General features: G+C 45.6%; 1 protein-coding gene across 10 annotated transcripts in view; it reads right to left on the reverse strand.

The window, feature by feature from the left end:
* kdm6ba (lysine (K)-specific demethylase 6B, a) overlaps positions 1-26,668 on the reverse strand; it is a 109,384-nt gene that overhangs the window by 1,983 nt on the left and 80,733 nt on the right. For 5 of the 10 annotated variants that reach the window (XM_085267287.1, XM_085267286.1, XM_085267288.1 and 2 more), the window contains 20 exons: positions 11,287-11,373; positions 9,473-9,584; positions 9,115-9,238; positions 8,886-8,981; positions 8,473-8,752; positions 8,273-8,350; positions 7,896-8,066; positions 7,624-7,800; positions 6,919-7,482; positions 3,229-6,785; positions 2,947-3,073; positions 2,589-2,694; positions 2,254-2,459; positions 1,733-1,833; positions 1,570-1,638; positions 1,325-1,473; positions 1,104-1,218; positions 818-1,005; positions 567-708; positions 256-382 (listed from right to left, as the gene is read on the reverse strand). In XM_085267287.1, the coding sequence (XP_085123413.1) occupies positions 256-382; positions 567-708; positions 818-1,005; positions 1,104-1,218; positions 1,325-1,473; positions 1,570-1,638; positions 1,733-1,833; positions 2,254-2,459; positions 2,589-2,694; positions 2,947-3,073; positions 3,229-6,785; positions 6,919-7,482; positions 7,624-7,800; positions 7,896-8,066; positions 8,273-8,350; positions 8,473-8,752; positions 8,886-8,981; positions 9,115-9,233 (6,372 nt within the window). In that variant the 5' untranslated portion in view covers positions 9,234-9,238; positions 9,473-9,584; positions 11,287-11,373. Of the gene's footprint in view, positions 1-255; positions 383-566; positions 709-817; positions 1,006-1,103; positions 1,219-1,324; positions 1,474-1,569; positions 1,639-1,732; positions 1,834-2,253; positions 2,460-2,588; positions 2,695-2,946; positions 3,074-3,228; positions 6,786-6,918; positions 7,483-7,623; positions 7,801-7,895; positions 8,067-8,272; positions 8,351-8,472; positions 8,753-8,885; positions 8,982-9,114; positions 9,239-9,472; positions 9,585-11,275; positions 11,374-19,369; positions 19,787-26,668 lie in introns of those variants that run through there. The other 5 variants (XM_085267296.1, XM_085267293.1, XM_085267294.1 and 2 more) reach the window with 5 other exon arrangements.

A 26,668-nucleotide genomic window follows, 5' to 3' on the forward strand; every position in this document is an offset into this window, starting at 1 on the left:
CGTCTGGTAGAAACCTCAGGAGCCATCTTTCAAATCTACAGCTTCAGAGTTTGATGATACTAAAAAGTCTTATTTTTCCTAGCTTGTAAGCTTACTGGTAAAGATAAGACAGTAAACTCAGTCGCCATTCTATGTGCCCTAACAAACTCGCTCTAACACCCCTAAAAAAGGTCTGTAGATGATGAAGATGAAGATAACTACCGAAGCCACAAAGCAACGAAAGTCTGTTTAAGTTTGTGTTTGACGGTTACTCACATCGCACTCGTTGCAGTAGTAGGCAGGCTCGTCTTTGACTCGACTCTGATAGGAAATCTTTTTGCCTTCAGCCACCAGCTGGTCACGCAGGATCTGGATGTGCTTCATGGACTGCATCAGGCAGTGTCTGACAGGAAGGCAGAGACCCACATTTGCAATCAATATCAATATTCACGGGCAGTTTTTCTGTGGATCGCCACTTTAAAAATCATTGCAATATTTTCTGCTTTCGCTAAAACAGATTTTTAATTTGTGCTGCTGTGGATTTACCTACCAAGTGCCTAAACTGATAAAAAACCAGCTGTACTCACTTGATCATCTTGTAGGTGTCTGGGTCACTGATCTTCAGAGTGCGGGCCACATTCCAGGACACATGAATCATGGGGACAATGGACTTCACCTTCTTCACTTCGTTCCACTCAAACCTCTCGAGCGCCAGCTGATACTGGTAGCCTGTAAATATACATGAAACAATATTGAAAAATACAAGAAATGCTACATAAAAAAAAAAAAAAAAAGTTGAATGAATATGCATTTGGCCACTAGATGGTGCCCTTCTTACCATTCAAGGGTCCAACATTCCAGGCAATATTGTTGCACCAGCCCACAGCCTGAACCCAGTGAACAGTACCAGCATTTATCCACACCAAGTCTCCAGGCCGCTGGATGAAGCGGTAGACTGGGATGTTGGCGTTGTAAAGGTCCTCCAGTACTGGCCACCAGGACCCTGTCAGGTAGTCCACTCCGTGCCTGAGGACATTAAAGGCAGACATGTAGAAGGTGTCCAACTGTAAACCAGCCTCACCACAACACTCCTGCACATCCACTGTTACTCTGCAGCTACTCACTTCTCACAGAAGTCACTGATGGCCTGCCAGTAGTTCTCATGGACACAGAACCACTCGCAGTCTCCAGGGCCAATATTGATGTTCACTGAACAAAAGTTGTTGTTCTCCTGGTGACCTGTCAAATAAGCACACACAACATTGTATGTTTTTGCTAATAGTGATTGAAGCTCCATCACACCTTCATTTAGATAGTAAGCTGTGTTGCCTATAGTTTCCTTCACCTGGTGTTCGGCTCCCTGGGACCTTCATGTAGAGCTGGACGCTGTTCATGCCTAAGATGGTGTGTCCGACATGGGTCAGCATGTTTCCGCTGGATGACACGCGCATAAATGCTGGAAGCTTCTGCAGCTCCTGAAGCTGAGGCTTCCACCTGAGCAGAGAGACAAAAGATTGTAATGCCGTCCTCTTAGGTAATGGGCAATTATTAGCTGCACAAAGACACAAAGAGTTGTTTTAGGCTACTCACCTCTTGGGATCAGAGAGATCAATGTTGGTGCCAAATTTAATGATTTTCCCAACTGGTTTCTGCTCACCACTGAAGAAGATATTGAAGCTTTAGTACAAGTGACAAAACCCTGATGCGCCTCCAAAAAAGCTGGGTTAAAAGTTTTATAGAAAATTACACTTACTTGCAAGTTTCTTTAGAGCTGTCTTTGTTGGGAGTCTCAGAACTGCTGGGTGGCTTCTTCTCATCGTCTTCATCCTCCTCTTCATCACTGCCTTTCTCCTCCTGAAAAGACAGACAAGTTAACTCTTGCTGTATTGTTAAACCTTTCTGGGATCATATTCCAAGCTGTTGTTTCAAACATGCTCTTAACAGCTCAGGAAAAAAAGAAAGAATATGAGCTCCTTCAACTTCAGCTCAAAATGAAAGAATTATTCTTTATCTATTAGATGCTTCCACAGTTATTGGAACTGAAGTTTGAACTGGGCCTGGCTAAAGCCACTGCTTTATTAATGTTATATTTTATGCTTACATTCAATTATATCGAGGGCTGTAATTAGCATATATTGGTTATGGTCACAGAGAAAACATGTATCCACACTGACATGGACTTATTTTTTGCTCCACCACCTATTTGAATCTTTAGGATTACTATATAAAGCTAACAATCTTAATTTCTGTAAATAGCACTGGATCAAAAAATACCTGGAGAGACTCCTGGAAGCTGGAGGCCTGGTACTGGGCGTACTTGGCGATGGTGGTGTGGGAGCGGCTGCTCTCGCAGGGCCACGTCTGGCCCGTGCCACTAGGGTCCCAGTTCTCGTCGGCAGGTTGCTGCACTTGAGTCCTCACCTCCACCATCTGATCTGCATTGGCTTCCACCAGGGATTTTGTTGAAAAGAGCCCCAGGTCTGAAAAGGTCATGGGAAAATTAGGTACAAGTTTTCCAAATCATGTTTCTCTTCTTCATAAAATTTGGGAGAGTCTACTTGCACGTTGTTTCATTATATTTGTTTACACATAAGCCACTGTAAACTTACTGAGTCGCAAAGATCCAGCTAGTCCTCGGATGACAGTAACAGGATTCTTGGCGTCAGTACAGAACTGCAGGAGGACAGGGGAGAAGGCGTCCCTCTTGCTTTCCAACTGCAAAGAAGAACATTACCGCGTTACAAAATCTCTTTTTATGCATAATTAAATCACAGGTATCGCTCGGTAGCGTGAGTATTGTTGGTGTGTTGTCTATAGATCTCGTGTTGTTTTAAACAGTTTATATTTAAGTGATAAAACACTGAAATTCCTGAGTTTCCTGTTGCTGTTTTGTATGTTGGGAAAACCCATGTGAAGCCACCACAGAATTTGTGTTCAATAGGTTTGTGTTAGAAACATAGAACGTACATAGATGCTGGGTGTAGGAGGGTTGAGTTTCTCCCTGGGAATTGGTTCCTCTTTGCTTATGATGGGTTTCACAGAGAAGGCTGGCAGTAAGTAGGATTCTTTAAACTTCCCTTTGAGTCTGGCTGCCCTACAACAGGAAAAAAAGGCAAAGGTTGACAGATGCTAACATGAAGGCACCAATCATTTCTCTAACAGTTCATTCCAAAACGGTTACGTGTTAATTTAGCTTCATTTGAATACTTGTGAGACATTACATGAAATCAATTTTTAATTTGCACTTACTTGCAGGATCGGATAATCTCACTTGCAGTGTTCTTGATGCTGATGTCCTTCAGCGGAATCCTTTTTTCCTCCACCTCTGAGGCAATGAACGTCTCCCTGTCGCCGCTCTCCACTTTGATCAGCCGAATCTTGAGCTCTTTTGGTGGTCCATCTGACAACGCCTTCAATTTCATTAAATCCGTAGAACCTAACGAAGACCCAGATTCGCCTTTTTTGTGCTCAGAAGATCTTTCTCCCGTCCATTCTCTACGCTCGCCTTCGCTTGTGGAGCTGGTACTGGATGCTTCCTTGCATTTCCTTTTTTCAGTTTCATAGAGACCAAAGGTTTTCTCTGAGCCCTCCCTTCTCTGGAGATTGAGATCACTTAGGATTCTGCGATCTTTCTCTTTATGGCTCTTGCCATCTTTGTGCCGCTTGTGGCTGGAACTGGAATGGGTGGATGAAGAAGAATCTTTCTTGTCTCTATGCTTTTTCTTTTCTTTTCTATCTTCATGCTTTCTGCTGCTGCTATGACCGTGCTTTCTCTTCTTTTCTTTGTCCCTCTGTCTGTCTCTGCTTCTGCCTTTCTCTCTGTGTTCCCTTACTTTCTCGGGTTTGTGTCTGTTCCCCATTTGACCTTGGCTGTCATGTTTTTTGTAGGAGCTCTTGTAATGGAGTGACTGTCGGCTAAGCATGACCTCACAGCTCTTGCCCAACTCTGCCAAAGAAGATTCAGAGATGGTTGTCAACTCTTGCTCCTCCTTCATCACCCTGATAGGCTTTATCGTAGGAATGCTTTTCTTTTTAATAAAGGTGAAGCTTTCCTCTGAGTCCCCTTCATCTGTCCAGACATCCGAGTCCTCTAATTTCAGCTTCTTATCTTCCAGTAGAGAACGAGGAGAGGACTTCATGGGTGGGAGAGCAGGACTGAATGGTGGGTTTGTTGAGTCTGATGTGGGAGAACTGCTTTGCTGCTGGCAGCAGATATCCGGGCCCAGTGACAGCGAAGAGGAATACTTGACCCCAACCAGAGCTGATGGAGGAGGTCTCCCAAAAGGCCCGCCACGGTAGGCATACTTCTGGCTCTCTAGGACAGTTGCTAGAGACTTGAACATGCTATTAACACCCGTCTGATGAAGGTGGGGTCTTTGGGGTGGCGGAGAACAAGATGGGGCCTCGGAATCCTCTTCATCTTCATCCTCATCAGCGTCACTTTTAATCTGTTCAGGGAGACCATAAAGTTTAGCCAAGTCACTGTGACGGTAATTGGTGTTCCCTATTCCCACTGGCATGTGCACGGGCTGTTTAGGATTATTTGGAGAAGGTTTAAGATAGTCCTCGTCGTCCTCGTTGAGAGAAGATGTTCGGCTGCAAGGTGATGCCAGAGAGCCTTGGCGGCTGAGCACAGGAGGACTGGCGTTGGATCGGTCTTCATGACTGGGCTGATGTTTGGTCGCCGGAACCAAGTCTGGGGCGCAAAGATAGTTCTTGTTGGGCTCAGCACTGGGAGAAAAGGTGCCAATGAGACCTGTGGGCCCATTCTTTTCACTGTTATACATCTCCTCTTCCTTTTTGATGGATTCGTCCAGCATGGCCATAATGTTAGCCAGACCGTCGGGAAGCAGCGTGGACTCAGAGGACTCCTCCTCAAACTGAGCGCTGTCAGAGTCAGCGATTTCCAAACCACCTCTGGTCAGCTGCTTGTTGAGGATTCCCCCGGTGGAGGTGGAGGACAGAGGTGGGAGGTTTTCTCTAGAAAAGGCGTGATACAGTTTCGGCGGCTCTCTTAGTGCCACCGTGGGGAGAGAGTGTTGGCTGCTGTCTCTCTCCCTGGCTGGGTCTTTGGATTGGCTGGGTGCAGTTTGCATCGCCGGGGGCTTGTTGGGGTACACCGGCTGGTTCATCCCTGAGGTATTGTTTGTTGAAGAAGGACTGAATGTCATTCCGCCATTGGTACTCCACATCTCCCTCTGCCTTTGCTTTTCTCTGGCATAGTCTGTCTGAGGTGTAAGAGGAGGAGGCCGCAGCCTTTCGACATGAGCGGCAATAGCGGCAACGGCGGGTGTCTGGCCTGATTGGCAGGGGAGCACACCACCACGGCTTAGCCAGGGGTATGGAGGAGAAGCCTGAGCACTGGGTGGAGATGGACCTGAAGGAGATGCAGTGACAGAAGAGAGGGGAGGAGGTGGGGGCACCGTGGAGGTGTTTTCACAGAGTAGCCTTTCTAGATTTTCGATAGCAGCCTGCTCTTTTCCTTTTGCGCTGCACAGTTTGTCGTCTCTGTTTCTCTCCATCCTTTTTTTCTCTTCCTCTTTCCTCACTAGCTCTTTTTGTTTTTTCTTTTCTTCCTCCTCCCATTCCAGCTGTCTTTTCTTTCTCTCCTGCTCGTGCCTTTCTGCTTCCCTCCTCCTTTTCTCCTCCTCCTGCTGCTTCTCCCACTCTCTCCTTTTCCTTTCCTCTTCTTGCTTCTCCCACTCTCTCCTCTTCCTTTCCTTCTCCCATTCTCTCCTTTTCCTCTCCTCTTCTTGCTTCTCCCACTCTCTCTTCTTCCTCTCTTTCTCCAGTCGCTCCACTTCTATTCTCCGTCTCTCCTCTTCTTTCTTTCTCTCCTGCCTCTCTTGTTCTCTTCTCCTGTTCTCCTCCTCCTGCTTCTCCAGCTCTCTTTTCCTCTCCTCTTCCTTCTTTTCCAGCTCTAGCCTCTTCCTCTCCTCTTCCTGTTTTTGTCTCATTTCCCATTCCCTCTTTTCTCTCTCTTCTTCTCTTCTTTTTCTTTCTTGCTCCTCTCTCTCTAGCTTCCTCCTCTCCTCAGCTTGCATGTGTCCCTCTAGCTCAGCATCGAGTTTGTCGAGAGCCTCTTCAATGGACTGAGGGACAGAGGTTGGAGTTCGCGGATGAGAGAACATCTGTTTGGAGGGGAGGGCTGGGCTGGATGGTTGAGGCGCAGAGCTGACGGTGGAGTGAGAAACTGGGCAGTAAGTTGGAGAGTTGGAAAGCGGACTAGAAACTGTGCTTGTAATCACACTGTCCCCTGCCCTGTTTTGCCCTGAGGAGAACAGAGAAGATGAGGAGGAAAATGGAGGTTTTTCCAGTTGAGCCTGAGCATAGTACGCCATCTTCCCCTTCATATGCTGGGACTTGGTAGCTCCGTGTTGGTGAGACTGGTTTGCGGTGGGAGCTGGGCCTCGATGATTGCCTGGCTGCTGCAGAGCATCCCTGTGAGATTTGGAGTTAGTGACGGCACTGGTAGGGGTTTGTGGGGCTGGCTCCCTTCCTCCTTGCCAGCGGTTACTAGTACTGTCATTGTTCACAGAGCAGCCAGCAGGGGGAGATGTGGCCACTGCAGAGGAAGCAGCCATAGCAACTCTATTAGAGCCGCTGCTGTTGCTATGGCGGCTGACAGAGTAGGGGGTCTGGGACATAGGAGGGTTGGTTGTGATGACAGGTGTTCGAGTAGGTGGCAGGGGAGGGCTGACGTGATGTTGATGCCGGGAGGAACCTGGATGCCGACTATCCACGACCTGATTGTGGCTCTGCTGGCACTGAGGTAGCAGCCCTGGAGGCCTGTAGCTGCCCGACTCCTGAAGACAAAGAATTTTTCAGTCACTTAATATAATAGTGATCAAAAAACAACTGTGTTAACAGCTGAAGTGCCTGCGTTGTGCTGCCCTTTATTAAAGGAACTCATTCTTGCAGCATATAACTTGAACTCACCAGGGAGTGATTGCTGGGCGTGCTCTGATATCTCCAGGCCTCATGTGGACCGCTTTGCTGTTGCTGAGGTACTGAGGTGCTGCTGGCTTGAGGCGGTGGAGGAGGAGGACCCTGGTGGACCAGCCCTGGATGAGGCTGGAAGTGGCTGTAAGGCACACTGCTGCTGCTGTTGTTGCTGCCAGTCGCAGAAATGTTTGCTGGTGACGACTGGGCATGTCGGTGATGATCTCTGTCTCCCCTGGTTGGAGTTGATGCTGTGTGAGAGGTAGCTTGGCTGCCACCTTGGCCCCCAATAAAAGGGCCTCTCTGCATCTGAGAACCACGAGTCTCTTTAGCTTGGCATGGTGGAGCTCTCTCCGGTTTGGAGCCGGGACTAGGGTAGGAGGAGTGAGGGGACCGATGGTTTACAGCCTGAGGTTGTAACTTGTCTTTCTGAAGCTTAGGAGCACATCCCTGGTTGTAGCTTCCTGGAGGGGAGTTGGGTAAAGGAGAGAGGTTGGAAGGGGCCAAAGATGCAGGAGAGGACTTCTGGTTGTAGCTGCCCATACCTTGTTTGTTGTTTTCCTGTTGAGCCACAAAACAAGAGAAGAAGAAAAAGAAAAACAGGACAATGAGAATAATATACAAAGGGCCTGACCACTGCTTTAAATAAAGCAGTGGTCAGTGATCAAGTAGACAGTGCAGAGATTTTGCTCCTGCTCAGACCTGGAACTGTGATTGTGGGTTCTTGCGCTCTGAGGTTTGTGGCTGCCAGGGAACACTGCTGTCCTTGTGAATGGGGTTCCAGAAGGCGGGCTTTGGAGGGTGGTGCTGAGCAGACGACTGCTGCTGTGGCAAAGATTGGCCAGCACCAGAGAAACGTTGCAGCCCAGGGTGAGATACCTGCACAGGGGAAAGCACATTACAATATTTTACTACTCAAAGATCTGAGGAGGGGGAAAAAAGAACTGATTTTATTATTTGTGACTGTCCAATACCTGATCTGAACTCTTTTTCCTTTTGCTGGGGCTGGGACACTCCTCTGCTGCAGGCTGTGAGGGCGTATGCAGCGATGGTGAAGGCGTGTGTTGGATAACAGAGTGTTCACCCAGTGGAGGGCCTGGTCGCTTCAGCTGACCTCCTTGCATCTTTCCTGGGTATGGCCTCTGCTGTGCACAGAAAAAGATCTTAGTTGCTGCAGATGAAGACTATTGCAGTGTCAGTCCAAAGAATCCCTTTATCAAAATATTCACAGCAAAATCTGGGAGGCAAAAGTGACTTTGAGTGGAATTGGTGTTTTATTGGTCTGAACAGGGAGTGCTGGGTGTTTTTGTCGATGATGAAACATGATCCTAACCAATTAGAGAGTTCCTACCTGGTGCACCTGAGCCCACATGTCATCTCCCAGCAAAGGTGGACCCCGGGGAACATTCTGCTCCTGAGGACCCCCAAACTAAAATAGACAGAAAACCAACAAAAGAAAGTGTTTAGAGTGATTTATTGTCCATCAGCAGAGAATTATTTAAGCTCAGTGCAAAAGGCTGACATAGAATAACACTGCAACACTGTTCTCACTTTCAGCATTTGGTTTGGCCCCCTGGAGGGGAAATGGGGGTTAGGTGGAGGTCCGCCGCTGCCCGCGTAGCCTCCATTATGGAGACGGAGCGAGAGGTCATTGGGCAGGGGCATGACCGGATGTCCTCGAGGAGGAAGGTGGGAATCATATAGCTGGCTAATTTCCCATGCTCTGTGATGAGGTGGAGGATGAAGATGGTGGGGAGGTCTCTGCTGCTCCCTCTGCAGAGGTGGTAACATTGGCTGTGGCAGATCGAGCTTCTCGCTTCCTCGCATCGGCCTGGAGTATAAAACACACAAAGGATTAAAAACATTTGAATGACATCAACATTTTAACTCCTCTTGTAGCTTTCTCTAAATCTATTGCATTTTAAACGTAGCTGTGCCACCCATGTCTTTGTTCCATTACTTACCCATTACTGAAATATTTGCTGTGATGGTTTAATCCACCCATAGGTCCAGGAGGTAGATGGGGAAGTAGCTGGTGTTGGTTCATCGTAGGTGAACACCTGATGAGGAGCAGAGACGGGATACAAAGTTGTTGATCGCCTTTAACTTGAACTCTACCAGCAGGATTAACCTGATGAATCAATGCAACCAAAGAGGTTTTGCAAAAAATATGGTGTTGTCATGACTACATACCTGGCAGGTGGCTGCCAGGCGCGGCCGCCCACGGGAGGCCATGGCCCCCGGTTGAGTTCGTCCAGAGGGAAGGAATCCCGTGTGCCTCGCCCGCCAAACTGCTCTATTGGGTGATGCATCCAGCCTGCATGTTTAGTTGTACAGTCACACAATTAACACACAGATACGCTCATAGAGAGAAAACAGGAAAACATCTTTGGACGAAGCTGCCGTGCTTTATGATGCAGATTTTACAAATAACTGGTCCCGTCAATATGTTTAAATTTTCATAAAAAAAAAAACATCGTAGTTTTTAGTTCTCGTGGCAGATTTCTGACAGATCCATCAAATTCCTTGCTGCATAAACAAAAGTACTTACCAGACTAGCTGTATCTGTGAAGCCCTCCACTGCAGCTCAGAGAGGGCCTCACTCCAACACTGAGAATATGTGGAGGTCTATCTTCAGCACCAGGAGCCTAAAAGCCAACTGCCTGCAGAAAGAGAAGACCAAGAGAATCATTATGAGAAGGGAGTCAGAGACTTTAAAAACAGAAAAACCCATCAGGTCTTTTATTTTATTGGTGGACAAGCTGGTGTGTGTGTTTGGAAGTAAGCGAATGAGAGAGATGGACAGCTTGCCAGCATCTCCTCTGCTTCTGTCAAGAACATTTCCTGAAGAAACTTACATTTATAACTTGTCTGATGACGGCTGCTATGCATAACTCAGCCTGTAGGAGGCAGCAGTAAACTAGTCAGTGTGGAATCTGATTATTTCTGAAGCCCAGATGGCTCAGCAGGGAGCTCACCTCTGAGGACAGACCTGGGGTTACTGTAATCCTTACCATGAGCCTCCTGATAGCCAGAGACAGAGGGAAAGACTAAGAGTGAGAGGCTTTGGTCTCACGCCAACTGTGTGATGTTGGACGCCACGCAAGTGGAAGCGGTCCAAGTGTGCAAGCTGCACAGTGATGGCAGGCCTGTGCTGTTTTAGTGCATGAGAGAGAGAATAGTGTGCTCTCTTTTAAGTGGATGATTGTGTGTGTACTGCAGCGTTGTGTGTGTGTGTGTGTGTGTGTATACATAAAGTGTGCGTGCGCCCAGTGGATACACTAAGGTTTAATCTCATTACGGCAGGCGTGATGAAGAGGAAGAGGGGGGGCAGCGGCAACAGACGGTCTGAACAGGATGGGAAGGATAGATTAAGGAGAAGAGGGAAGGGATGGAGGGAGGGAGGTGGAGTGCAGAGTGGGAATGGTGCCATGAAAACGCCCACGCACCTTCCCACAAACACACAAACGACACAAAGGAGATGGTTGAGGGGAAAACACATGAAAGAAGCTGAGAGATAACTCTCTCTCCCCCTCCCTGCTTTCAGAAACACCGGACACACACGGCACAAAAGACCGAAGGTGTCGGGATGAAAAGAAGAAGTGTGTGTTTCAAAGAACAGAGATTCAATACTGACAACAAAAGAGACCAGAGACAAAACCTGAGAGGGAGGTTTAAACCTGCACGATCATGGCCACCGTTAGAAACTAGGCTAACTAAATATCTACCTGTAACATGTTAAGTAGTTAAAAACCACCATTCTGTCATCCATTTAACACCAGATTAGAAGGTTAATCTTTCAAGAACAATACTCAGATTCATCTTCATCATTATATTCAATATAATATCAATGTAATATAAGACATATGTGTAAATATTACATTTAAGGTGGATATTTTGGGCCTAACATAAGTACAGAGATGTTTTATAAACTGCAGTGCCATGACTGAAATGTGCTGCATGATTCATCAGTGGATCAGTGGGAGAGCAACAGACATGCACACAAGGGTTATGATTCATTTGCCTTGCTCAGCATAGCACTGTTCCACTAGTTTTTCCAGAATTAGCTCTGGCCGTACGCAGTACTTCCTCCCACCAGTTCATCTTCCCTTCCTTTTCTTCCTCCCACTAACACTGGATCACGGGCTCTATATAAAGCCCAGCAGAGGATACTTCAAACACTGTACACTTTTAGCTCACGAGGAGGGTTGCTGTTCACTGACACATGAACACCACCCTCAAGGGGCGAGGGATCACGATCTGCCAGACGCTGCTGCTATGTGAAGATAGGCCGGCGTTAACTGTCAGGACTGCACTCCACGTGCTTTAAAGGAAAAGTGATACAAACACTCACGCTGTGCGCACCTTTAGAGTAGCACCGAGTTATTGATTCACAGTTGTGTTAAGTCTCAGCTTCAGCTGCCAATCATTTCTTCCGGGGTCTCCTCAATCCTGAAACACAGAGAAGGGAAAAATGTCAGCTTGTCAGGGAGAAAAACAACAACAACAACAACACGACCAGGGTAAACAACACTCTGAGTTAGCGTCTCGGTCTCAAAGCACGAGACTGAGTGAAGGTTCTCTCAGCATCGACTGAGAAGCTCTTTACCCCACCCCTTCTCTCTTTTGCTTCAGTGCATCATCTCCACCTGCATCATCCTCACCCTTCAGGTGATGCATGGCAGAGTGATAAAATGGGAGTGAAGAACTCTTGCTCATTCACTCGTGCTGGCAAGTAAGAGGCCCGTCTAACTCTAACAGCAAAAGCCCATAAACTCAGTCAACCATCACATGGAAAACATAGCACTGGCAAAATGTAGTAAAACTGCATTGTGGTGAAAGTAGAAAGGTTTAAATTAGAAGAAAGACAAACAAAAATACAGCTAGAGATCATCTGTGACTTCTTTTGAGAGCAAATGGGGACACGGTGGCCAGGTTGTAATTACTACTTTTATAGAGGGTGTGTGTGTGACCAAACAGCCATCTACCCTGGCTATCACATTGCTACTCAGCAGCATAGTGTTAGAAACTCAGTACTCTGTAATGAGATCGTACACATAGGCGGTAGAAACTTGTTCAAGAGCAGCTCGGGTTCTATCAGATTATACCAAAGCGATGAAATGTGGTTATAGCACCTATGGGTAAGAGTATGGTGTAGGAGAGGAGAAGCAGTGAGAGTGAGCGCGAGCATTACGCAGGTTATTTTTTGGGGAACCCCCGATGACTCAGCTCGCCTGGAAGACGGCTTACCCCAAACCGCTGGGCCTGAAACCCCGCCCCTCCGGGACACCACTTACAGTCAGGTGACCGGGGGCGTTTCTGCACCACTGCAGAAGTAACAACAGCGGGAATTTCTCTGACCGTGTGATGTCATTTCTGCTTCCTTAGAAGCGTGACGCTCGGGTAATCAGTACGTGAGTGCATGTTTAGACAAATAAGCAGGATGTGCCGATGAGATGTTCGGTAGGGGGTTTCGTGGCCGAGAGAATGATCAAACTAGTAAACCGCAACTTCAGGAGAAACGATGAGGAAAATTCTACGAAAATGTTCAGACTGATTAATCCGTAACCGTTTCACCCAAATGGAACGTTCTGCTGCCGAAGAACTCAAAGAAAGACAGGAAGCACTTTGAGAAGTTTAAATTTAAACCTTCAAGCGCTGCAGGTGTTAGCGTGATTGCTACTTGCTTTCAATTTTATTTTGCTCTAACCACAGCAAACAAAAACTACTGCGGTATCTACGGTAAAAGAAGTGAAAGCCCTTTGAGAACATCTGCATCTGTCATACGCAGCTGATAAAACTATCACTCATGACATCATTTATTGTTCAATCAAAAATCCCCTCCAGAGTACATCTTGTGGAAGTGGAATCCCCCCCCGCCCCCCGCCCCCCGACCATCAAAGAGGTGTTCCTGTCAACACCCTGGTTATCGTAGGAAAGTTAGTTAATGTCCCCGAAACAGCAGCCCAGGGGTCGAGCGGGTACAGAACAACTCTGTGCCGTCGGCCGTCAGACAACCATTACACCCAGGAAGTCAGACAGTTAATGAAACGTTTCTCTGTGGGATCTGACAAGCAAAGCAATTTCATGGCACAGCCCAACGTCACATGCTTGTGGCTGTGCACAGGGAAGCCTGCTTCGTCGCCGATGAGCGCTGAGGGGAACAGTTTAAACTAAATCGTTACACGAGCTCCGTCTCTGTGCCACAGCCTGCCGTTTATTCACAGTCATCCCTTTATGCCTCTGCCTCAGACAAACGCGTGAGAAAAAACGAGAAAAAGACGCCAATAACGACGTCCACTGCGAAAATATCCATCTGTTAGAGTCTACTTGTTTACTTGTTTGTCCGAGGAAAGCACGCGAGGCTGCTGGAACGGGAATATGAGCAATGACCAAGGACGAGGGCTTGACGAGGTAAAAGCAGGCAGCTGGGGAGCCGTTTACTGTCTGAGTAAATTCACTGCAGAGCCATTCTGATAAGAAATGACCAGATAAAACTGGGAGAAGTGGCAGATAATAGAAAGAAAACGAGTTAGAAAAGAGCTCTGGCAGCAGTCAGTCTCCCATCAAGCATGGCGGCAAGGCCATGCATGGTCTTCTCTCTCTTCTTGTTCCTTCCTCCCGCAGCTTTACTCCACTTGGCCATTACATAATCAGTCCCAGATAGAGATCGTGTTCTGGAGGAAACACCATGCATTTCTCTCTCTCTCTCACACACACACGTAGCCCCTGCATCCGTCCTCCCCCGCCCCGTTGCCAGGCTCCCTGTGTCTACATGTACTGTATTTATTTGTTTGTGCGTGCACTAACGTCAGTGCATGCTGTTCCAAGATGATGATGATGTGGGCTAACTTTATCACGTCTGCATCTTTACACACACACAGAATTAGAAGATGATGTGCCAGCCAGCGCGCACAAGGCAGTGCAGTTCAGCTGAGGACACGGCAAAGCAAACGGTTTCTGCAGAAAACCAGAAGGAGCTGACCTTTGTGGCGGAGTGTTCACAACAACAACACACACACACAACTCTGGACTGAGAAAACACTGTGCTGAGCTGACCCTTAACCCACTGCCTCATTCACTTAAGCCTGTGCCGAGCAACAATTCAGGTAAAGCTCACAGTTGCTTTCTTCCGTGCGTACTCCCACACATCTGCTCGACATTGAGGCCGTGACAGAGAGGCAGTAGGAGCATCTGTGGAGGCAAAGTCTTCATATTTAAACTGTGTTGGCTTGAAGTTGCTTCCAATGTAAACATTTAGAAAACAACAGGGACAATCATCAGGTTAGCAGCAACCACGAACGAATCATTATCTCGTTCTGGCTGTCAGTGGTCAGCCTGTCAGTTTGTTGTTCGGCTCCTCAACGCTACTTTTTCCATTAATTTTGGTGGTCTTGACCTCATTCAGGAGATGAGAGATGATTACAGTTAGACTACGTTTTTATCTCTTGGTGAAAAAAGAAGCACAAATTGCAACCGGAGTGTGTAGGTGGAAAAAAAAGAAAAGAAAGGAAGGAAGAAAACAAGAGGTCCTTTTATTTTCCTGTGACATCCTGTGACTGACAACTTACGACAGTTACAGTGGTGCACAAATCATACAAAAGAGACCAGTTGCACTTGTGTGTAAGTGACGTTTAAAGAGAAGAGGAAGAGAGCTCTAAGGGGAGAGGAAACTGTCGTCACAACCACAGGAAGTGGGCCTCCCTGAGGGGGCATGTGTACAAATGTGTGAGGGAGAAAAATCGAGCTTTGGGGAAGGGTTTTGGTTCTTTTTAAAAACCATGAGGCTTCCTCGGAGCGTTTTAGAGTGTGTGCAATAAATGACTTTCTTATGTGACTAATACGAGCAGATGTGAAATAAGCAGGGTCAGCTCGCCACTGCAGGTTCCTAAAAATACACCTCAGACACACAGTCATCCTGTGCGACGGCACGTGTGTCCAACTCATGACTCACACCAGCCACTTCAACAAAAACAAGCGACATAACTGACTTTACTCTGATCTGCTGTTCAAGTGAAAAGCCTGATCGCGCTCTCAGGCTTCTGGTAAAAGTGAGTGACAAACAGGTGATGGGAGAATGGGCGTCTGTGTCACTTGTGCTTTTCGGCTTCTTTTTCACAGAAACTCTAGAGTTTCAGAGGAAACTACAGACTTCTGTGCATGTCAGCGGAGAATCGGAAAGAAAACAAGAAACACCAAAAAAAAGAGGGATGACTCAACACCTCTGAAGGACAAAGCCGAAATCTTAGAAGCGACGGCGGCTCGATTCTCGCACATGAGCAACCTCAGAAGTCCCCCAACTTTTCTTTCTGCTTCTCTTGAGTGAGGCTTTTCTATAACCAGTGTAAGAAAAGCTCTGGACAAACACAGCTGCACGTGTGAAAATAGTCTAAAAATCCCCCTCCCCCATTCTCCAGGTACGTCTAGTCCACATCCAGGGCTGACACACTCAAACACACAGACGCTCAGAAATACACCAAACAAGACTAGAGACAGCTTCCTTGGCAACAGTTACCAGGGGAACTAGTCGCGTCTTAACCAACAGTTATTGAAGTAAGCTGGCGAGTCTGACATAGAGAGACGGGTTTTATGAGAGGGCTTTACTAACCAACATGTTTCCTGAAACACAAGGCAGACTTGACCTCACACCATCCCCATCCTCTTCCTCACTGGACTCACATTGTGTTTTACTGGCAGTCTGTGTGTGTGAATAACACTTAGCAACATGTGTGTGTGTGTGTGCATGTGTAGTCATATCCTTATGCGGACCAAAATCCCAGTCCCCACGAGTTTGAAGGCATTTTTGAGACTCAAAATGTGGTTTTAGTGCCAGAGTTATGTTTAGAGTAAGTGGCATAATGTCAATTAGATGTCCCAGCAAGACATGAATACCCGACATGTGTGTGTGTGTGCGAGAGAGAGAGTTGCAGCTAATCAGAGATAATGACAGCATGTGTGCAGATGGTCAGCACGCCGTTGTTTTTACAGTGGGTGTAATTACGATCATTTTGACTTTATCAGAACAACCGTGACACAGGCAGAGCAGCTTTGTTATGACGTTTGTTCGTTTAGACCAGAGAATATCCAAGGCCTGTTTATAGATTCTCCAAATACCACAGCTGCTGATCTTGTAGGGTTTTTTCCCCTTCATGAATCTCTCCCTACTCACCGGCTGACTTATCAGCTATTCTCCCAGCGTGGGTAAATGCAGTCACAGGAGGTGAGGCGAGGTACCAAAGGAAGGAAGAAAATTCTTTCCAAGTTGTGAGAGCCTGTTTAACTTTAGCTATGAGTCACACACACACACACACTGTAGGTTCAAACACAGCCCTTCCACTGTGGCATCATCGCTGATGGCAAAGGGCCAGAGATAACAGAGAGTGAACTCAGAGGGAAAACTTTCTCCTCACTCTCACTGGCTTTAAAATAGTAGTAGAACAGGAACACCCCCTTTCTCCTGTAGAAAAGCTTTCAACTTTGCAAATGCTAAAAGCTAACGTAAAAGTGTTTAACATTAGTGTGGTGCATCTGAACCCCTGCCTGCTCAAGTAAAAAAATAAATAACTAAATAAATTTCAGTTCACTCCTTCAGATTGCGAAATGTATTACACAGAGGATCTATTTTTCCCAAGTGCCCTCAGATCACATCACAGCGTAATATAAATGTCCAGTACAGCAAACAATCGATGTCCATGGTTTGTGTGTGGCCGGTGACATACCGGAGCCCTGCTGGTTTGTAGAAACTAATGAGAAAGAAGTAGCAGGGATAATGAATGCCGTATTTCAAAAGCTAAAAAGCCAATTATCGTCCATAAAGTGCCGCTGGCACATGCATTTAGAAAGTTCAGTTGTGTCTATTCCAGTTTTTTTTGCTTGTTTTACTGCCAATTATTGTAATTTTGCCTCATTTAAAGCTCATATTTTATATGACTCTTTTCACCAAATTGATTTTCCCCCCTTTTTCATACCCGACAGACATGCATAATAACTTTTACCATATGCTGGACCCTACAGAAGACAATATGGTTGTTGTTTTTGGGCCCCCGCTGCCAATTTTGGCAGACCTTGATCCCCAGCAGTCTGTCTCTGAAGGCATAGTGGAATTCCACACTTGCCTGACTAAGATATTGCCTCCAGCTGCTCCCCCAGCAAAGTCTTAAAGCCCTTCTTCCTTCAGTCAGTAAATCCTTATCAGCGTGCACCTTTTAAAACGCTGCATGGACAGGCGATCAGCTCATGCACTGAAAATTAGCTCTGTGCAACCACCCCCCCCCGGCTATATGTGATGTCATCATGTTTATTACATAGAGGGTGTGCGTGGGGTCAGTTGAGGTGAACAGGATGCCTTCCTTTAAACGTTGAAATGAAACGATGGGCAAATTCCAGCCAGCACATGGAGCAAGTCCAGATTTAATCGGCTGAACTGTCGGGGTGTGTTTGACAAACTGATCATCGGCAGAGCAGACGCTGTTCTGAAAACACACACAAACCCCTCTCTCGACTCCTCTTTTACGTTTTACTCCACCTCTCTCGTCCTGCGTTGCTCTCTGAAAGAGAAACTACACCCTTTACTGGAACGGTTTCAACGTTGTGGTGTCGCACAGATGTTTCGCTGCCACATTCGATCACTGACCTTAACAGTTTCACTCTGAAAAACTTGTAACTTGATTATATTCGTTTTGTGTAACGGGTGACAAAAAATGGTTGATGCGCAGCACCCACCATCTGACAGACAGTGTTAACTGGCAGGAGTAGCTGAGTAATCACTTCAAGCCAGCCTACTGACCCATTTCCAATGCCAGGCACATGTACAAAGGAAAAAAATCATAGTGAACTAGTTACATCTGTATCAGGGTTACTTATGGAGAAAAAGGAGAGTGCTGTGGGTGGGATTGGGTGAAAAGCTCTAATAATTTGCTCTTCTTACTGAGGTTTTAATGACTCAACCGCTGCTGTTGAGCTTCTTTCCACTGTCACGTCTGTTTCCTGACGCGTGTGTATCGCTTTAATAATCGTCCATGTTCGTCATCAAGTCATAGTAAAATAGGCGGCGCTTGTTCATTCACACATACACACGCACTCCTGTTGAGAGCACTGGAGGAAAGGGGCGGGGCTTGAAGCAGCAGCACACAGTCGGCACGGCGTGTTAGAAGCGAGGTGGAGCTTTAACTTTTTTTTACTACCCCGACATGAAAAGGTGAGACAAAACACGCTGCTGTTTCCATGCCAATCAATCTGATCGATCGGAAGTGAACCTTCAAAGGGATTCGTTTTTGTTTTCTCAGCGATCCCCTGCCAGCACGCTCCTCCTTCTGATCTCCCCTCGTTTATTGCGGGCAATAAAATGACAAATGAGCGACACGACCAGCCACAAATTCTCACCAACTGCCTTCTCCTGACTAAAAAAAAAAAAGTGTGTAAAGTCTGTGGGTGGTGATGCAATAGCTCATTATGATACTTCAAACGCTTGCAACCACTCCTCCAAACGAGTTAACTGGGTCGTTATTTTGATGTAAGGCGGCCAAGGCGCACGTATACGCACGGGCCAGACGCAGAGAGACTTTAGTGGACTATCTGACCCTGAAACTCAGACTTTAAGGTCAGCACCCATCCCCTCGAAAAAAAAAACAGAGGTGATGCAAATCACTTCCTTTCAATCAAGCTCTTTGTGTGCGTAACTATGACTGGAGGGTGATTTTGGGGGTTGGGGGAGGCAGCTATCCATTCACTTTATACGGCTGCCGACCTCGGTGATCCTGCCCACCCCCCTCTCCAACACACAGACACACAATGGCGTGAGATCTCATTACACAAGCAGTTTTCTGTCCTCTAACTCCCCTTCCCCTTTTCCAGCCACGGCATGATCATGAGTTTTCAAGGCAACGCGAAACGGAACTAGGACCGTGGTCGCGTTACCGTGGATGGAGCTGTCATCACACACTGTCTGCACGCACAGACTAGCTTCAGGACAAAAGTTGGGGAAGTAGGTTTCGTGTTAAGTACAAAAAAACCGCAGATTCCCATCCTATCGCCAATTTAGCAGAAATAAGCCCACGTGCGCCGAATGATTAACCGGGTCCGGTAAAGACGCTCAAACGTGAATATGACGAAAACAATTCGGCGAACTGAGACCCAGCCTACACGCGTGGGATTAAAGGGAGCCACCCGTGGTTGAGAAAAACACAGCGAAATTCCCCCACCTCATCGATTACACACGATCGACAGTTCCACTCAGCCAGTTCCGATAATGCGCTCATTGTTCCGAATCAATCAATGGATCAGTAGCCGAACGTGACAGTACGGCTATGGTATCGCCCAGTGATGCCACACGAGGCTATTTCATAGTAAACTTTCTTTTCACCCCCCAAAACCCACCCTCATTACAACCAAAACAAAGTCGCCTGGACTTTTAAATCCCCCTCCTCCTCCCACCAGCCCCGGCACTCACCGGTCACAGCAGAGCTTCCAACAGTCGCAGCAGAAGGGAAATAAATTGTTGAATGAAATATGAATGAAGTATCCGGGTCCTCGCTGTCAGTCACAGCAGCCTTTTACACTCGCTGTGTTTGGAAGTTTAGAGCTCCGAGTGTGCATAGAAACTCGAACAGCCGGCAGAGCAGCTACAGTCCTATAATCCCTGTGGGTCTCTATCGTTTCCTTTCCCAATAAAAAACAGAACAAAAAAACCGAAACTTGAGCCTCCTGACAGCAGGAGAGCGTCTCCGGTGTCCGTGATGGGCTCGTTCAGATATTTTACTCCGTGTCTGATGGCTGTCTCTGCTGTCAAGCCCCAGCTCCGCTCGCACGGCTCTCCGTGTTTCTCTCCGCGTCAAAGAAGCTCTCTCACTGAAGCTGACGGGCACAGCTCGTATTGCGCTGAGCTGTGTTTAAAGAGAACGTGACGTCAATCCCCGCCCCCGGAATCCCAGGGTAAGCTCGCGTTAGATCCGACTGCCGGTACCGGGCCCGTTTATTTCTCTTTGTACCTTTTTATTTTTAACTCCGGAGGGTTTTTTTTTCTTCAGGCAGACTCGTGACCAGCGCTTGGACTCCAGCACAGCCAGCAGCTATTTCTCTGCCTCGGTCTATTTCTGGACGAGGAAGCGCCCCTCACTTCATATTACCCACAGGAAGACAGACTATCGCAGTGTTTTAGTCTGAGTACATTTTTGCCTGTGACTTGGATTTCTTGTACATCCATAATAAGAAAACTACTGGCCTCACAGATCCACTGCTGAAAGGATAGAATGGTTTCTTCTCTTTGGGCAACTTGCACATTGTTACAGTGAGAACAGACAGTCTGTTACGTTAGACTCAACAGTTTTCTAAAATGATACAGCCTGCCCTCAACCTGACTAGAATACACTATTTATTAATAACACAGTTACAAAGATGGTAAACATGTAATAAGTGCTCAGTAAACTTTAAATTTGTGGTATTTGGTTCAGATTTTATGTACCAGGTTAGATCCCTTCTTTTTCCTTCAAAACTGCTGCAAACTGCAACCTCAGGTTCCTGTTCCAGCTGACAGGAGTGGCACCCAGTGTGGTCTTGTGCTGCTGCAGGCCATCGGCTTCAAGTTTCAATGTGTTGTGCATTCAGAGATGCTCTTCTGCATACCTTGCTTGTAGCAAGTGACTTATTGTTGCCTTCCTGTCAGCTCTAAGAAGATTGGCCATTCTCCTTTAATTTCAGACATCAAATGAGGAATTTTCACACAGAGAAGTGCAGCTCACTGGCAGGGGCTGAGGTAGAGAAATTCCCTTAGGGTGGCAAAATCAACCCTTTTAAAAAACCCACATATGCAGGTATTGCATATAGTTAAAACGATTCAAATAAAGTATACACGTTTCATATAACTACCCTCTAGATCTGCCCCTGCTCACTGGCTATTTGCTCTTTTTCAGACTATTCTCTGTACTTTGGGTATGTGGTAGATTGGTAGTTTGTAAAGCAGTCAGAGCAGCCTGTCTGGCACTAACAATTGCATTTCCTAACCATCTACTTCATCAGGTCATCTTGACCATAAATGGCTGATTAGATATTCACATTAGCATACAGTTGAATGTGTGTAACTACTGAGTGGCCAGTGATTGAATGCTCTTGTGCTTTGAGTTATTTAGTGAAGGTGGGCAATGTCTTCATTATGAGATGTGAGGTTTGTGCTTTAGATAGCTACATAAATATAGCATAAATGTGTTTATAGCGTGGAAGGTCTGTGGATGGACCTGATGTGGTGCTTATAGATATGTTAGATGTACAGAGTGTTTTATGGCTCAATAATATAGAACTACTGTATTTTTTATTTGTTGAAACATAGTTCTCATGGCTTTGCCATATAAAACCTTGACTTATGAGTTTAATATATTTCTTGGTTGTGCCTACTAGATGACAGTGATTTGACTGTGTGCACAGACAGCACAAGAATTATATGCCACGTGCTCAAAGGTAGCCAAACAAGACTTTGAAAACTACAAACAGGTCTCTCCAAGGCCGGAAACATTTGTTCCAGCCATTCCTTGCCAAAGCAACCATCCTGTTCTCTATAATAATGCCAAAGAGCCACACTGGTGCAACCAACAGTATGCATCACAAACCCAACAAACACACACAGGTTATATTTAGAAAGCACTGCCTCAGCAGGATAACAGGAGGCAAAATTAGTTGCCGCAGGGAGGACGGGAGTGTGTCATGGATGATGCTAAGACGATGACTTATGGATACACGCGCACACAGTTTATTTATGGTCGGAACAATTCTAAAAAGAGAACAGACTACAAACAAACAAACAAACAATAAAATCTGAACATTGTGAAACCACTCCTAGCCTCGGTGCAAATCGCTGAGGCTACACTGTAAATTCTAATTAATAAGCCTTAACCTCAACCAATGGCCTTAAAATAGTAAATAATTGTTACTCAGCTTTTTTGAGTGCTTCAGAAATCAATAATTTTAAAAAAAGACCTAAAGATACAAGTGAAACTTTTTCATAACATAATACATGTACATGTACATCTACTAAGCTGTCCCTGTTCACACATAATAAGTCAGAAATCATCATTTGGTTTCACATGTGATGATTTTAAGACGTTTATTTAGTTGCATTCAAGTTCTAAAAACTTGTACCTTTAAAAGTGTGCAGGTTTGACAGAAGTCTCTTCTTTTCTGTCTTAATCTAAGCGTTAGTCTTCAGATAAATATGAAAGTGTTTTTCACAGCTTCAGGGAAAGTACTCTGGGGAGGTTCTTGGGATCATCCATTAAAATATCTCTCTCAGAAATACGGTCAGTCGTGTCCGTGTCAGGGTGGAGAGGATTTGATGAGACGGGCGCAGCTACATCAGTGACAGTCAGCAGCATTAACAGACCCCAGGCCTCTTCATTCTCACAAGCCTCTTTAAAAGCAACCAAACAACTTCCACTGTGTACTATTTAGATTCTTAGAACTCTGACTCAAAACAGGGCGAGTTCATCGACATCCAAATAGGAACAAGGAAATAGTTTCAGCCATGCAAGCTCAGTATTATAACGAGTGAACATCCTACAGAGAGGTCAGTACTTATAGAAACAACCATGTATCTACAAATGATATTTAAATCCTTAGAGTCAAATATGATGATTCATTAACCAGCCAGCGTGGCTGTAACAAGCTTCATGTAGAGTTGCCTCTGTAGCTGACACTATCAGTACTGTCAGTATTTGCATGGAGTTCACCTGCTGTAACACCTGGAGGGCCAAACTGCATTCACTGTGTCAACCTCGGCAAGTTGACACAGATAAAAGCCATTTATCATTAAATATTGTCGGCTGCACTGAGAAACAAAGTTAAACACTTATTGCAAGTTTAATAACTTACCTTACTGTTCCTTAAAAGATAAAAAGAGCCATAAAAATGGGCAAAATTCAAGCACTCTTACGTGCTTGAATTGGTGCTAGCCAGCCCTGCAGAACCTTTTCGTATTCTTCGTTTCGTATTTAGTGGTAAGTCCAATAAAATCACGGCAAAGATACAAATTTCGGTGACCGGTACATTGCTTACACTGTATGTGACATGTGAAACAAAGACAAACAGAATGTAACATCGGATTTGGATGAACATTCAGTATTCGCTCGTCTGCCTTCACATGCATACGAACTTGAGAGCATCCCATTCTCCCACACTTTGCAGCTACAACAGCTTCAAATCTTCTGGGAAGGCTTTCCACAAAGTTTAGGAATATGTTTATGGGAATTTTTGACCCATCCAGAAGCGGATTTGGGAGGTCAGATATTGACATCTTCTTCTTTTTGGCAGACTTGACACAATGTAGCGCCAAGTCTGTTTCCTCCTACTGGTGGAACAATGTAATTGTTTCCTTTGCTTCAGCTCTTTTGCTTTATGTTAACGTCACTCGAAGCAATAAGTAAAAAGTAAACATTTTCTCCGTACAATTAACAGTAACCTCATAAAATCTAGTGAAAAGTATATTTTTATTAATTAAAGTAAAGTTGGCTAATTTATGTAGGTCAGGAAAACTTCTGGAATTTACAGTATATCAGTCTCCTGCTGCCTGTTCCATTTTCCTAACACAACGTTAAATGAGTGGAAGCATTTTTGTTTTTATTAGCTCGCAGTGAAAAGTGACAAGAAGAGAAAGTGTGTGCTAGATTCAAGCCCCTGGTGAAGTAAGTGCATGGCATGTGCTGCGTGTCCTACCGGGTGGATCTAGATGTCTATTGTGAAGTGACAAAGACTGTTCAATAATGTGTTTTGTGTTGAAAACGGGGAGGGACACAGCACAGAGGGGGTCTTTATGGTACTTGAAGGCAGTGGTGCTTATATGGATGGATTGTTTTTCTTAAAGCCTGTGTTTATGGTACGTACAGTACTGTGCAAGGAGCTTGGAAGCATTAATGGCTGCACCAAGAATAGCAGTAAGGGTCCACACCAAAGTTCACATCAATAATGTCCAATTACATATTAATTATACATCTGATGTGATGAAACACATTTTAGCATGTCTTTTGGATGCTACTAAGGCTTGTACTGCTCCAGTTGTAAATGATCCACCACAGAGTACTGAATTATACATTATCTGTTCACAATTACAGTGGTTAAAGTTGACTAAATGCTATTTATTTAGCTCAACAGGGATGTCTCTTTAAGTCCAGCCACAGAGTGGCCAATGTTGCCTTACAGAAAGAAGGTTCCTGGTTCAAACCCTCTCTGTGTGGAGTCTGTTGGCCATGGATGTGTGCTAGATAAAGCACTCTGAATGGTCAGTAAGACTAGAAGCACCATATAAACCCCAGCCATTCCTCTTTAAGGAAATATTGTGCTGTTGGGGGTTTTTGTTGTGTTTTTTTGGACTGGTGAGTCTGCTTTCTCATATTGCTCCTAGTGTGAGATTAGTACAGTACTCTATTCTATTACAGTGTGTTTACTGTCTAAAGTGTTGTTTCGAGTGAGTGCACACCAAAGAGTGCGGTGAGAGAACATCATCCTGCAAAAGTGAACAGGAAGAGGACTGCTGATTGATGTGGGCACGGGTGGGACTTTAGTGTGCCACACACACTGCCCCTGCACAAACACAGTTTCCCCCAGCTGCTCCTCTCATACATGCACCCATATAATAAGAGTTTGAAAAGATTAAATATATATGAGCTGAATTCCCATACTTCTTCTCCCACAACAAGTGAAGCTGAGGAATTACAGCTTGTCCCAGGGTCCCGAATGTGCATGTGTGTGTGTGTGTGTGTGTGTGTGTGTGGTAGGAGGGGACAATAAAGAAAAAAAAAGCAAAGCACTGTTTTTGCAGCTCTGGTACAAGGCTAACAATCATGTGTTTATGTGTGTGGAAGAAATGCAGGCATGTGTGCATGTGTGAGACTTTGTGTGTGTAATTAAAGAGATCAGGGATGGGGACGGAGCAGTTCTCACACTCCAAATATATACAGCACCTACTTTATGGGTGTGAGACCCCAAATTCCTGTCATGCCAGCCACACGCATGCAAGCATGTTTGAAAAATAAACAGCTTATAACAGTGACGGGGTCTAGAAAGAAAGTTTGAGAGTAGCAAGTGAAGTTATGTGTCTGTGTGTGAGGGTGTGTGAGCCTGGGTGTAGGAGACTGTGTCCCTGGTACAGATGGTACTTTTCAGCCTCTGATATGTAGGATTGTGTGTGGGACTGTGCGCGCGTATGTCCGTGTGTACATGTGGCATAACGTGAGTCAGCTTTTGGGTACAGCGAGAGACCCACAGACACTATAATAATCACCTCCATGCACACTCACACTGCGAGGAGACAGAGAGCCACACAGGCAGTCAGACTGAGAGACTGCCTAAGCACACCCACATATAGCTGGCTGAATGGAGCGCTGCAGCCCTGATAATTAGGGCCTTTACTCGAGGAGAGAGCGACTGATAGGGAGCCCCGGCTTTTCCCTTAGTTCCCCAAACAACCAGCTAATCCCAACTGTGGTGCTATGATAAGCTAAGAACTCCAGTCGTGCTTAATATACTCACCCTCCCCCCAAAGTTATACTCGGTGAAAAGTAAAGGAGCTTACAAAGTTAGGAGCGCATGTAAAGGAATACATTTTCAGCAGATTGTCCCAACTAGTCAATTTCCTATCATGGAGACTAAGGCTAAGCCACATGTCCCTGCAGATAACTTTGCTTTGATGTTTGCTGCTAAAACTCACACACTGCACTACAACATTGAGTTTAACCAGACAGCAACCGTCCAGTGGTGTAAAAATGAGCGTGCAGCAGCAGCAGTGACATTATAATGTGATTACAACACGGGGTAACCGGGGAGGTTTTGTTGAAGGTTACATAGCGTAAAGCAATACGACATTTACATCATAACCCAAACTGCTTTGGAGGTTGGGAAAAGTTTTCGGTAAATGAAACTGTCAGTGAGATACGGAGAATTTTGCTAATCACAGCTTCCTCGCTGATTGCTAACAGAATGAAAAACGAAATCGTTGATCTCTCGCTCTCTAATGTGGTTTTGATATGAGCTGAATGGCTGAGTCAGCAACTTTTACAGAACATGCACGTTCAGCACTTACGGCACACACAAAGTTCAAAAGCATAAAAAGGTGTTTGCGTGTATGAGAAATCATAAAAGAGGAGTAATCCACTGACACCCGTGACTTTGCAACTCACCTCCTTCATAATTAATGATTGTGTGTGTGTGTGTGTCTAATGTGCACTCCTACTGCTCTCTTACTCACTCTTTTCACACATCGACCTACTCCTCTACCTGCCTCACCTACTTACCCTAATTTTTTATAGCCTTTATCTGTTACATAACTGGGTAAAGTCAGTTAAATGCTGAGGTCACAAAGCAGAGTATAGTTTATGAAGGACAGCTGTAGTATATTTTACAACATTGTGAAAAAGTCTTGAGCAACGCTTCATTTCTTTATATTTATTTAAAACTTGGCAATAAAAGTGATTCTGATTTTGTTCTGTTCTCTGTCGAGATGATCCCAAATTGCTTCTAAAAACGTCGGGTATACTTTTACTGCATTGGGAGTGTTTTGGGGATCACTGTCATGCTGAGAAATGAAGCCCTTTTCAGTCACACAGTTTTCATATTGCTTTGGATGGTGGATCAAAATCTGATGGTTCTTTTCTGTGTTTATAATTCCATCGATTTTGACAAGATCCCCAACACCGCAGGCTGAAATGCAAATCCAAAACACGACAGAGCCTCCACCGAGTTTTACAGATGGCTGTCTGCACTCAGTGTCATA

The sequence above is a fragment of the Mchenga conophoros genome, linkage group LG3 (assembly GCF_057382185.1).
Source record: "Mchenga conophoros isolate Kocher_MC1m ecotype Shallow Benthic linkage group LG3, M_conophoros_male_GT1.1, whole genome shotgun sequence".
Taxonomy (NCBI): Eukaryota; Metazoa; Chordata; class Actinopteri; order Cichliformes; family Cichlidae; genus Mchenga; species Mchenga conophoros.